Raw genomic sequence first — 14,001 nt, 5'->3', positions numbered from 1 at the left:
CTACTGTTTTGTCATCTTTGCAGAAGTTCCAGTGCTGTAACTGATGACTCCATATCATTGACTACGCCTAAATGTTAATATAAACATTGTTTTTATTTCATAAAGGTTAACGATAGTTGCACAGTAAGTCAAATTACTCCAGATGGGATAAAAAAAAAATCTAGCATCATGTATTTACAAATGACATTTGAAATGACTTTTTTTTTTTTTTTTTTTTTTATCACTGTAATTGAAAAATAATAATAAAACTTTAATGTTTTTAGCTACACTAACACTATGTAAATTAATGATGGTGTATTTCTATCGTCACCTCTCTGTCACTCGATAGCAATACTGCAGTCTCTCCAGCAGAGGACAGTGTGCTGGCGCGCGCTCTGCTCGTTCTCCTCAACAATGACTACTGTGATGCTCTGATCATCTGTAGATGAAAGATGTAGATCTTCACCCAAGAACACCGGCCTGTCTGAGATGATGTAGCAGGCCATGTGCCCGTGCTTAATGTGTGACCTCAGAAGAGAAGAGGAGGGAGCTGTAACTTCAGCACCACGGTCAGAGCTCAGGGACTGGCAACCAATAACACCAGCTCAAAAAAAGCAAAACGAGAACGTGCTGTTCATTTTTACTCACCCTCAGCCATCCATGATGTAGCTAACTTGTTTCTTCTGTAGAACAGAAAGATCTTTAGCTGAAATTGTGGCCATTGTTGATTCATAAAATGCAAGTCGACTATCGCCAGTTGATAATCAAACAGCACATACAGGCAATGCAAAATTAATACCCGTGGCCCCTGACTACTGAGGTCTAATGAAGTGAAGCAGTCTCCAAACTGAGAGCATTTCTTTTTTGCCGGTGCACTGGTGCGAGTAAAACTAGAATATGAAATAAACAAGAAATTAACATGTTATATAATTAGAAACTGCAATTATTAATACAAAACAATACTATTTATTTTTAATTCTCCCCAGTGGCCCCCAAGCGCTACCAAATCTGCTCCTGGCGCCACCATCTGCAGAAATTTGTGGTGCTCGTGCCACCTCATGTTTACATTTGATTTATTTGTTTAGTTGTTTTTAGTACTGGACACATAATTTGTTTGCATTTATGAACGTGTTATTGTAATGAGGAGTATGCCTCTGAAATTAAAAGAATACCGCACATTTTAATTTCTGTGCGTTAAGCATTTGTCAATATATGGTCAGGAGCCATGTGCATTCATTTATTTATTTATTGTTTTGCTGCATTGGAATTGTTTTTATTTTTTAACTCTCAAAGTGGCGATAGCCTTTGCATATTCTGAATAACAAAAGAGCACAGTTTGACAGACGTCGCCGGCCCGTTACGTCACGGGCGCTCGTGAGAGGGAGACCCCGGCGTGAGAAGCGTTAATGGGAAACAAGAGCAAACACATTGTAAGCTGCGCTGAGTGAGATGCGAGGAAGATTGTGATGACAAAGCCACCCCTCTAGGTGAGCTGTCGGTCTTTATCAGTGTGTGTTCCTCTCGTTGACCGTTAACGGAGACGGACAGAGAGCTCCGAAACAAAGGACGCGCTCGTTCATACAATCTGTGTGTGCTTGTTATCATTGATCTGCGTTATTAAAGATCTGCCATCATTCTGGAAATCATAGCCGTCTTTGTTCTGTTGAGCAGATGTCTTATTGTTTTAGTAGCTACTTTAATTTATATAACTGCTGTAAAAAGCAAGAGCTTTTGTTGTATTGTTTCTCATTATTGTTCAGAATTCAGAGCTGTAATGCATTATTGCTTTTTTGGTGTTGTTTGTTTGTTCATTTAATTATTAATGAAATAGTCCGGTTTGTATGCTTCTGTTTCAATACATGAAGAATCACGAATTCAATAACGATATTTAATAAGCAAGGCCTTTTTAACTGAATCAGAGGAACATCGCTCAGGTTCAGATTTACATGTTGCAACTATTAAAAGATTTCTTTATCTTTTAATTATTCATATTAAAATGTTCTCACTGTAAAAAGATTTTGGTCTTTCTTAACAGGATACTTTTAACATTATACTGCAGTTTACTTTAATTAAAAATAACAGTGACTATACTGTTAAGTTTCTACAAATATCTAGCGCGCTGACTGACCAGCTTTTTGCCTCAGTCAGTTGAGTGAGTTCGCGTCTTGCGACTTATCTCACAAGTAACGTTACATAATTTCATAGCGCATGTGCAGAAATTATTAAAAACCATATACATAGATTGATTGCTCACAAAACGAAGTTTGAAATGCCCGCATTCTCCACCAATTCTGTAGCAACAATGAGTTTTACAGAATAATTAACTCAAATGATATATAGGGAATTTGAATAATTAATCAGGAATATGATTAATTTAGATCTCAGATGACAGTTACATTAAATTTGATTGATTATGAAAAATAGCTCAATTTGCCTATATCAATAAATAATTACAGGGCATTGTAATTTACTCATTAATATGTCCATATTCCATTCTTCATATCAATTGTTGTGATAGCTCTTACTGTAAATTACTGCAAATCAAACAGTGGTTTGACCAGCAAACCAAATTGACTATCAATTTCCAATAAAGTTATCACTTATTATAATTCAAGGAAAAATATTATCTGGCCATGAAAACATTATCCTATCCTTATGATAAATTTAGTTTCTAAATTTAGAGCTTGTAGCTAAAGATCAGACATCTCAGTGACTCGTAATGTGAGTGGGGTGGAGTCCAAGCCAATCGTCAGTATATGGGTTTTTAATAATTCAACTAGTAATACATCAAACTACACATCACACAGAGTAAATATACGTACGACACTACAAACAGTAAGCTTTATACAAGACATAACGAATCTAAATAAAAGAGAGAGAGAGAGAGAGAGAGAGAAAATAGAATGAGATCACATAAGGAGCTCAGGTATGAAAATCATAGTCAGTAACTTTTGGAAGCCAACAACAAATCAGATCATAGCAACAATTTAAAGCAGCATTTAATTCTCCATAGAGAAAGTGATGGAGGGCATGTGACGCGTGTGCACGCTTCGCTGGATCTTTGCGTGAGCGTGGAGCATGTGGTCCTTTGTTCTGTCCTCGCGCGGTATTTGAAAGGTTCAACAAACAATGTCCCAGAATTTGTCTTCCTTGCGTGGAGAGGCGAATAGTTGAATAAACATAGTAAAGAAAAGAAACGAACAAAACGAAAGCTTTCTAAAGGAGCCATTAAAATGGCTTTTTCTCTCAGCCCCTGTGCTGAGGGGGGGGCCGCGCGGAAGCAACGTTGGAGAGCAGCGTGTCCGAGAACGGAGACGGAGAAGAAGAGGGAGGGCCTTGTTCGGTCGTTCTAATGGCTTGAAATGGTTCACGCCCCTTTTCCGCGTAAACAGCCAATGAAAGTCCGCGATCTGAAGCGGAGGGAAAAGTTCCTTTGTCTCTGTGAAGACAGCCCCCCTGGAGATCTAGGGCTTGTCCAAATTCCAGGGATTATTCTAGCAAGTTTGTAATTCAGATAACATACATTTTTCATCACTTTGCTCTAGATAAATGGGTCTGTCAGAGCATGACGATCACGAAGATACTAAGCATAATATATATATGATCAAAACATGAAGTTACATTCAAATGTAGAATTACACATATTTAAAGATTTGCTTAACACATGATAACACTGCAGATGTTGGGAAACATCTAAATGTACCAAAAGGGAATACGTAATACATTTATAGAACATAAAAACTAACAGGTAACGAATTCATTCCATAGAATGCATTGGGGAGAAGATTTGGCTTCTCTCCTCTCCAGTGTCCAGGGTGGTCGTAAAGTTTTACGACCTGCAAAGATGGGGGTTGCAGAAACGTGGCTCTAAAAGTAAGGAACTTTACGCAAGGTTTCCTTTTGTGTATGTTGGAATGTGGTTGGGGGTTTTCATTTCTTCTTTGAAGCTCGCATGGGCATCGTAAATAATTTAAGTCCAGCCAGGCTGGGGCCAGGCCAGGCACTTGGTGCAAAAAGAGTTTCATTTGGAAAATCTGAATTAAACACATGAATCGATGATCTGCATATCCGTTACAGTACAATAGCCTACATTTACTTACTTTTTACAGTAGACTGTCGACTACCAGTATTGGTAACTGTAAGAGCCATATAGAGATCAGTTTATCTGAAATAATAATTTAGTAAAATTAATAAGAAAATATTTTATTAAAATTCATAAGATATACTTTGGTTTAAAATGCATACTTAGTAATGTGTAGATCTGTTTACATTTAACTATTTTGAGCTTCCAGTCAGATCGCACTACGTCACAATGCAAGTGATTGGATGTGTTTAGTTTTAGTTTTGAAGTTAGAGACGTTGGAAGCAACACAGTTTTTTGACCGTGCGTACCATGTAATGTCTTTTTATTTTTATTTTTGTTTTGGAAGTAAACATTTAAAATGAAGATCGTGGTTTGCTCGTGTTTCAAATACTGTTTATAATTTGACTGACTTCAAAAAGTGGTACAGAAGAATTAGAAGCGAATAGGTGCCACAACATTAGTCAAAAAACTCGCTAATCTGAAACGCCTTTGGATTACTTGGATAAAAGTAGGACGTGGCGAGCTTGTTGTTGGATGAGGAAACAGCGGATTGGACTTTAGCGCCGTGAATAAACCCACAGAGCTGGGACAAGTCTGCTCAAGAGACCCGCGACGGATCGGCAGTTTCACCGCTGTTTGTCGAGCTTTCCTCTGGCCCGCTAGCTAACGGCTAATTGGCCTGTCAGTCAACAGAGAAGTGACGCTGCGCGCTGAAGAGCGGACTTTTTTCTTCAAAAGACGGGATAAAAACGAACGAAGATAATGAGTGAGTTTGGAAGAAAAGAAAAAAAGTATATCAGCTTCTCCCTGTAAAACGTATGCTTAGCAAGCTCTGATTCAGTCAATGTGGAGTTATGGCGATCTTTAAGAAGTTGTTTTGCACTCGGTTTATTTAGAAAATCAACTTTGAAGAAAGTGTTTGAAACGTTTGCATACGACTAAAGCATTAACTCTGCTATATGTAAGATGGCTGAAGAAGATGAACAAAGATGTATTGAGGATACAATGGAAAAGGGAAGGTTACATAAACTGACAGAGAAGGCATTAGAAGAGAGATTGCAGAGGTGCATTGCACTGAGAAGAAGAATATTAGGAATTCTGACAAGCAAAAGAAAGGAGTTAGAATCAATGATGAGTGATGCTCAAAATTTACACCGGGTGAAAAATATGATGGAAAATGATTTTGCAACATCACTAAATGAGTTTAACCGTCTCAACAACGAAGTTGCAAATCTTTTGACTGAGGATGAAAAAACAACTGATCAAGAGATCTGGTTTGAACCTAAAATGGCAGCAATTAAAGGATTTATGAAAACGACAAAAAATTGGATTGCAGCTGAGCATGAACCCATACTGCCAGTGGAAAAGGTGCTGCAAGAAGAAAATAATGTGGTTGATTATCTGCAAGAAACTGTTAAACCAAATGACAGTGTTTCACAGGTGGGGGTCAGTGATGTCACACATGACAGCCCACGTGGATCACAAGTCAGTCGCACCTCAGCTGTGTCACGAGTATCGTCAGCAAGAGCTAGACAGGAAGCGGAACATGCAGCCCTGCTTGAACGTGCTGCAGCACTAAAGAAAATGCAACAGCTTGAGTTTGAAGCAGCTAAAATCAAAGCTGAAAAGGAAGAGTTAGTGCTGGAAACTGCATTAGCTGAGAGTAAAGCAAAATTAAGGGTGCTTAAAGAATATGAAAGATCTGAAGATGGTTTAAGTAGTTACTCGGCAGTGCAAAAGTCAAAAGTTGGACACATGAAGAAAAGAGCTAGCATTTTGCTTCCACAGCAAGCTAATACAAACACTCATGTTCAATCACATACACAGCACTCTCAAATACAACACCAATCTCAACCAGACTTCAATTATGTGTCTAATGCTCAATCTAACAGCCGTGATGACATAATAACGGTTATGCAAAAACAGAATGTAATCACTGAGCTACTAGTAAAACAACAACAGCTATCTCACCTACCAACCAAGGACATTCCTGTGTTCAAGGGTGATGCACTACAATACAAATCTTTCATGAGGGCGTTTGAGCACGCAATAGAGCAGAAAACCAGCAATGATCAAGACAAATTGTACTTCTTGGAACAATTTACGGCCGGTGAACCTCAAGAGCTTGTTCGCAGCTGTGCTCATATGACTCCAAACAAAGGCTACTGCGAGGCGAAGCGACTACTTCGTAAGCACTATGGGGATGAATTACGGATTGCCAGCGCGTACATTGACAAAGCACTCAAATGGCCTCAAGTGAAATCTGATGATGGGAAAGCGTTAAGCGCCTATGCAATGTTCCTGATTGGATGTCGCAATACTATGGAAGACATCGAATTTTTAGAGGAGATGGATAATCCAACCAATTTACGGACAGTGGTGTCTAAGTTACCATATAAATTAAAGGAACGTTGGCGTGCTGAAGCTTATGACATAAAAGAGCAAAGAGGCAGGAGAGCAAAGTTTGCTGATTTGGTGAGTTACATAGACCGCCAAGCTAGAATAGCGATGGATCCCCTCTTTGGTAATATTTTAGACAGCCACACAATATCAAGTGGAAAGACTGACCAAAAAGAAAAGCATCATGGAAGGAAAGAGGTCCGTGGAAGCAGTTTTCGCAACAAATGTTTTCACCGAAAACAAAGGGCTTCAAGAAATGCATGTTAAACCAGCAAATTCAAGTAAAACTGTGAGTGCCTTTGAGAAGCCGTGTTTGTACTGTCAGCAATCACATACCCTTGCCTCATGCAGCAAAATCAAACACCAACCACATAAGGAACGTGTGGAATTCTTAAAACAGAAGGGCTTGTGTTTTGGATGCTTAGTTCCGGGTCATCTTAGCAAATACTGCAAAAGAAGAATTGAGTGTAAAGAGTGTGCTTTAAAGCATCCGGATATTCTGCATATAATAAAAGAAGAAGGTTCTGTCTCACCTGAAAAGAAAGATGCTCATCATGGAAGTGAAGTATCTTGTGCTCAAGTGTCTATTCTGCAAGAGTCCTGTAGCCTCATGGGGGCTGGAGAAGCGGAATGTGTGCTGTCGATAGTACCAGTGAAGATAAAATCGAAAAGGAGTGACAAGTGTGTTGAAACATACGCCTTTTTGGACCCGGGAAGCACAGCAACGTTCTGCACAGAAGACTTGCAAAAGAAGCTAAACATTAAAGGGAAACCGACCCGAATACTTCTTAGCACTATGGGTCAAAACAAACCTGAAGAACAGAAGCTCATGAACAGTTTCGTCATATCAGACTTAGAAGTGTGCGGGCTGGAAGATACCAAGTTCATTGAGCTACCTAAGGTGTTTACTCATAGTAACATACCTGTTCACATCAAAAACATACCTAAAAAGTCAGATATCCAGAAGTGGTCTTATCTCAATGAAGTACGCTTACCAGAGATAGAAGCGGATGTAGGCCTGCTTATTGGAGCTAACTGTTCAAGAGCAATGGAACCATGGCATGTTATCAATGCCAAGGATGGAGGCCCTTATGCTGTGAAGACTGCCATTGGCTGGGTTGTGAATGGGCCTGTAAGAAAAGAACTGAACGATGCAATGAATAAAACGCCTACTTTTTCAGTAAATAGAATTTCTGTGATGGAGATTGAGAAGCTGCTGGTCCAACAGTATAACACTGATTTTCCAGAGCGTAACTATGATGACCGAGAGGAGATGTCTTGTGAAGACAAACAGTTTATGCAGTCTGTGCAGAAAACTACAATTTTTGAGAACGGGCATTACAGCATTGGACTGCCATTAAGGAATGAGAACCTCCAAATGCCTAATAACCGGTGTGTGGCGGAACAGCGTATAGCCTGTTTGCTTAGAAAGTTCAAGAAGAATCCTGAATTTTTTGAAGAGTACAAGAGCTTCATGGAGACCATCATTGACAAAAGCTACGCTGTTCAAATTCCAGTTCAACAGTTGAAACGTGATGACAACAGGCTGTTTTACATACCGCATCATGGGGTGTATCACCCGAAGAAAAAAAGTTGCGGGTGGTCTTCGATTGCACAGCTTCATTTCAAGATAGGTCTCTGAATAGTGAACTGCTCCAAGGACCTGACTTGACCAACACGTTAATTGGTGTGCTTTTAAGATTTTGTGAGGAGCCAGTAGCTATAATGGCGGACATCGAGTCGATGTTTTATCAGGTCAAGGTGCCAGAATGTGACGCAGACCTACTCCGTTTTCTTTGGTGGCCCAACGGCAAATTGAACAAGCCTATGGAGGAATTCCGAATGACTGTGCACCTCTTCGGAGCCACTTCTTCACCAAGTGTTGCCTCATATGCACTAAAAAGAACTGCTGAAGATCACAAGGCTGATGTGTCTCCAGAAACTGTCCAGACAGTTCTGCGCAACTTCTACGTAGATGACTGTTTGAAGAGTGTAGCTAAAGAAGAAGATGCAGTGACCCTGGCTAAAGATCTTCGTACCCTGTGTGCCAGTGGAGGCTTCACTCTAACAAAGTGGGTGAGCAATAGCAGGAAGGTGTTAATGACAATCCCTGAAGTGCATAGAGCCAGCGAAGTGAAGGACCTGGATCTGAGACATGATGCTTTAACAGTTGAGAGGACCCTCGGTGTACAGTGGGATACAGAAACTGATACCTTCACCTACAGTATGAAGCTGCAAGACAAGCCGATGACCAGAAGAGGCATTTTATCAGTCGTGAATTCCATATATGACCCCCTTGGCTTTCTGGCTCCGGTTATTTTGCCCGCTAAACTCCTGCTGAAAGATCTTTGTAAAGAACAATATGGATGGGATGAGAACATTGATGAAAAACATGCTGAAGTTTGGAAAAGATGGATCGAAGATGTCAGTCATCTCTCTAATTTCCATGTGAGGAGGTGTTTGAAGCCTACAGATTTTGGATGCACTGCAGTAGCACAGTTACATCATTTTTCAGACGCTTCTGAGTCTGCATACGGCACTGTGTCTTATCTGCTGCAAGAGAATAGCCAAGGTGAGAAACATTGTGCATTCCTCATGGGAAAGGCAAGAGTGGCTCCACTCAAACTGGTCACCATTCCCAGACTCGAGTTGACTGCAGCAGTTGTCGCTGTTAAAATAGACAAGATGTTACATCAAGAGCTTCAAGTTCCATTGCAGCAATCTATTTTTTGGACAGACAGTACTACTGTGCTCCGATATATTGACAGTGAAACTGCTCGTTTCAAAACTTTTGTTGCGAACAGAATCTCGTTGATCCGAGAGGCAACCAAGCCATCACAATGGAAGTACGTCAGAACAACTGAAAATCCTGCAGATCAAGCCAGCAGGGGACTGAAAGCTAAAAGTCTGATGCAAGGAGGAACCTGGATCAATGGGCCAGACTTCTTGCTGGACAAAGAATGTGATTGGTCGGAACAACCTTTGCGAAGGAAGGAAAGCCTTCAAAATGATCCGGAAGTCAAGAATGGAGCTACAGTCAACATGATCAAAGTTGAAGAAAACATGGAACCAATCGACAAACTGATCAGCTATTACTCAGACTGGCAAAAGCTAAAAAGAGCAGTGGCCTGGATTTTAAAGGTGAAGGAAAATCTGTGGAAACTAAAAGAGGAAAGAAAGGAAATATCAAAAAAGATCATGGAAACTGAAAAAGACCCTGAAAAACAAAGATCAAAATTAGAACAACAAACAAAGAAATTCAAAGCAACAAAAAAATCAGTTACTTTGGACGATCTGGTTGTCGCAGAATCGGAAATAATCAAATTCAGTCAAAGACAGCAGTTTGGAGAAGAAATCAAAGTACTGGAGAAAGGTAAACAGCTCGGTCGCAGCAGTCAGCTATTTAAACTGGATCCGATTCTTCAAGATGGCATGTTAAGGGTTGGCGGAAGACTCAACAAGTCTGCCATGCCAGAAAACGCTAAACATCCAGCAATTATTTCAAAGAACAGCAGAGTTGCTACATTGATTTTGAGAGACATACACCAAAGAACAGGACACTGTGGACGCAGTTATGTTTTGGCACAACTGAGGTGCAGGTACTGGATCCCAAAAGCAAATTCTGCAATTCGAAAGATAATCAACAAATGCACAGTGTGCCGTAGGATTAATGGAAAGGTTGGTGAGCAAAAGATGGCAAACCTCCCTGATGATAGGCTCTTGCCAGATAAACCTCCTTTTACGAATACCGGTGTTGATTTCTTTGGGCCGTTTGATGTCAAGCGGGGCCGGAGTACCATCAAAAGGTATGGCGTTATGTTCACTTGTCTCACTCTCAGAGCAGTGCACATTGAAGTTGCAGATAGCCTCGACACAGACTCCTGCATTAATGCAATTCGTTGCTTTGTGTGCAGGAGAGGTCAAGTTACCATCATGCGTTCTGACAATGGCACAAATTTTGTGGCCGCTGAAAGAGAGTTGAGAGAAGCCATTCAACGGCTGGATAATGACAAAATTGAAAAGGCCTTGCAACCAAAGGGAATAAAATGGATATTCAATACCCCAGCTGCTTCGCATCAAGGCGGGATTTGGGAAAGACAAATTCGGACTGTGCGAAGAATCCTTAATTCCCTTTTGAAAGAGCAAGCAGTGAATGATGATTGTCTTCTGACAATAATGTGTGAGGTCGAAAGCATCATCAATGGTAGGCCGCTTACAACTATTTCAGATGATGTGAATGACGTAGAACCTCTAACACCCAATCACTTACTGCTGTTGAAATCTCAACCCAACATGCCTCCAGGGATTTTCAGCAAAGATGACATGTACACAAGAAAGAGATGGAAGCAAGTTCAATATCTTGTGGATTTATTCTGGACTAGATGGACGCGTGAATACCTTTCACTTCTTCAGGAGCGCCAGAAATGGCTTAAGCCAAGAAGAAACTTCATGATGGGAGATGTTGTGTTAATAGTGGATAGTTCTTCCCCACGGAACTCCTGGCTCATGGGAAGGGTAGTTGAAACATTCCCGGACTCCAGTGGAACAGTACGAAGAGTGAAGATAAGGACCAAGACCAACACTCTGGAAAGGCCTCTAAACAAACTGTGCTTATTGGAAGAGGCAACGTCAGAAGAGTGAAGAAAGAAGAAACAAGTTGATAGTTTATGGACATTTAGAAATTGTTTGGCTCTCAGTGTTTAAGTTTATAATTGCTTAGTCCTCCTGCCTAACCAATTAGGGGCCGGATAATGTAAGAGCCATATAGAGATCAGTTTATCTGAAATAATAATTTAGTAAAATTAATAAGAAAATATTTTATTAAAATTCATAAGATATACTTTGGTTTAAAATGCATACTTAGTAATGTGTAGATCTGTTTACATTTAACTATTTTGAGCTTCCAGTCAGATCGCACTACGTCACAATGCAAGTGATTGGATGTGTTTAGTTTTAGTTTTGAAGTTAGAGACGTTGGAAGCAACACAGTTTTTTGACCGTGCGTACCATGTAATGTCTTTTTATTTTTATTTTTGTTTTGGAAGTAAACATTTAAAATGAAGATCGTGGTTTGCTCGTGTTTCAAATACTGTTTATAATTTGACTGACTTCAAAAAGTGGTACAGAAGAATTAGAAGCGAATAGGTGCCACAACAGTAACTATTTACAATCTTAACTGGTTACAGTAATAAACATGACCTACCAGTTTATTAATCTTGGATTTAATTTAAAACAGATGGCTACATACTGTAAATTAAAAGTATTGTGGTTTAACTTTATTTTAAGGTGCCCTTGTTATGGTGCAATTATATATTTAACTGCATGTACTTACTATATGGTTCATGATAACTAATGCATTAATGTAAACAAAGAAAAACACTTCACAATAAGGTTTTATATCACATAAATGATGCATCAATTAAAGATCCATTCATTGTTTTGATCACACCCTTCCTCCGCAGGCACCATCCACACCTCCATCCTTTCTCTCTCGCTCTCTCTCCACACGTTCATCTCGCCGCTGACTTTATCCAAACATCGACCCAATGAAGGAGCCCGATGCCATCAAACTCTTCATCGGGCAGATCCCACGCAATCTGGACGAGAAGGAACTCAAGCCCATCTTCGAGCAGTTCGGCAAGATCTACGAGCTGACTGTGATCAAGGACAAGTACACAGGCGTGCACAAAGGTAAGGAGACGCATGAGTTCACGTTTCAGGAGGGGACAGGGCTGAGCGTGTGCATGTGTAGAGTGCTTTTAAATAAACAGTGTGATTTAACCCTTTCTATACTCTGGGGTTCGTTGTATGCTCATGCTACACTCTGAATGTGATTTATCCTAGCTCCTGAATCTAGACTTTGCATCATGCATTTCATTTTCTTTTAATATATTTAGTGCAGTATTATTTCAGTGTATTTAGGGAATGTGTGTATATGAGTGGTGTTTTTGTCATGGGCTGGACGGGTGTGATGTAGAGGAGAGTAGCAGCAGCACAAGCCTGACGGTGCACAGCATGAGTTCTGTGTTACTATAAAAAGGGACAGTATGCTTTATAAACCAGGAAAGCTCTCTCACCATCTCTCTGTTGTCGTCTTCATGATCTTCTCTTGCTCTCTGTGCCCTGTGGTTGAGTATTAGGTGTCCACTCTGTGGTGCGACTCTGTTCTGGGTGTTTGCACTGAATGAACCCTGTGTGGGGGCTCGACCGGGATTTAATCATGTGGATTTCTAATTGGTTTTAAGGTCGCTGAGGTGATTAAAAAAGAAAGACCTTAAGGGAATAGTTCTCCCATGCATTAAAACATATGCTACTTACTCTTCAGTGGCGGAGCCAGGATGTTTTCATTGGGGAGGCCAGGGAGCAGTCAACAACCAGTCTGGGATGACACAGAAATAATAAAAATGTGTTTGACTATAATGCACAGGACTGTTTTAGTGCCTAAAACACAACTGAGTACAATTAATTTCTACTTAACTGTAATTTAGATATTTGTGAATTAGATCAAGTGAATTTGTGAATTATTCCTCACCTCCAGGTATTTTAATAAAGGGACTCAATATAGCTTTATTGCTCATTCAGCTTCTCAAAACTCCCAAATGCTTGCTCTCCAACATTGCATACTCATGGACGAAACATGCTGATAGTGATAAAAATGTGAAAAAGGTCAGAATTCAACAGTAGACATAAATGCCAGAACATGTAGGCGCATCTCAATAAATAAGAATGTCGTGGAAAAATTCATTTATTTCAGTAATTCAACTCAAACTGTGAAACTCATGTATTAAATAAATTAGATGCCCTCAGACTGAAGTAGTGTAAGTCTTTGGTTCCTTTAACTGTGATGATTTTGGCTCCACCAATTCAACAATCTCAATCTCAACAAATTAGAATATAATGACATGCCAATCAGCAAATCAACTCAACACCTGCAAAGGTTTCCTGAGCCTTCAAAACGGTCTCTCAGTTTGGTTCACTAGGCTACACAATCATGGGGAAGACTGCTGATCTGACAGTTGTACAGAAGACAATCACTGACACCCTTCACAAGGAGCGTAAGCCACAAACATTCATTGCAAAGAAGCTGGTTGTTCACAGAGTGCTGTATCCAAGCATGTTAACAGAAAGTTGAGTGGAAGGAAAAAGTGTGGAAGAAAAAGATCCACAACCAACCGAGAGAACCGCAGCCTCATGAGGATGGACAAGCAAAATCAATTCAAGAATTTGAGTGAACTTCACAAGGAATGGACTGAGGCTGAGGTCAAGGCATACAGACGTGTGTGCATTGAATTTATTTAATACACGAGTTTCACAGTTTGAGTTGAATTACTGAAATAAATGAACTTTTCCACAACATTCTAATTTATTGAGATGCACCTGTAAAATGAGTTATTTTATGCATTTAAATGGTTTCATTTTCTCATATTTTTTAGTATAAGTGCACTGGTCTCACATTTATTTGTGCATTAAATAAAAAAATAAAAAATACATGTCTGCTTGTGCCTTATATTGTGATCTTGAATTGCATATATTTTATA

At 39.8% G+C, this 14,001-nt stretch overlaps 2 protein-coding genes across 2 annotated transcripts in view; both read left to right on the top strand.

Moving 5' to 3' along the window:
- The first annotated feature begins 1,378 nt into the window (after window positions 1-1,378).
- LOC113116571 (CUGBP Elav-like family member 3-B) overlaps window positions 1,379-14,001 on the top strand; it is a 41,057-nt gene continuing 28,434 nt past the window's right edge. The window contains exons 1-2 of the mRNA XM_026284811.1: window positions 1,379-1,466; window positions 11,926-12,154. Coding sequence (XP_026140596.1) covers window positions 12,010-12,154 — 145 coding nt within the window. The 5' untranslated portion in view covers window positions 1,379-1,466; window positions 11,926-12,009. The remainder of the gene's footprint in view (window positions 1,467-11,925; window positions 12,155-14,001) is intronic.
- On the top strand, window positions 8,058-11,977 carry LOC113116568 (uncharacterized). Its single transcript, XM_026284807.1, has 2 exons — window positions 8,058-10,269; window positions 10,378-11,977. The coding sequence occupies exons 1-2, from the start codon at window positions 8,189-8,191 to the stop codon at window positions 11,102-11,104; spliced, it is 2,808 nt and encodes a 935-aa protein (XP_026140592.1). The 5' UTR covers window positions 8,058-8,188; the 3' UTR covers window positions 11,105-11,977.

This window comes from Carassius auratus, chromosome 16 (assembly GCF_003368295.1).
Source record: "Carassius auratus strain Wakin chromosome 16, ASM336829v1, whole genome shotgun sequence".
Lineage (NCBI taxonomy): Eukaryota > Metazoa > Chordata > Actinopteri > Cypriniformes > Cyprinidae > Carassius > Carassius auratus.
This window is presented reverse-complemented; position numbering and strand designations above follow the sequence as displayed.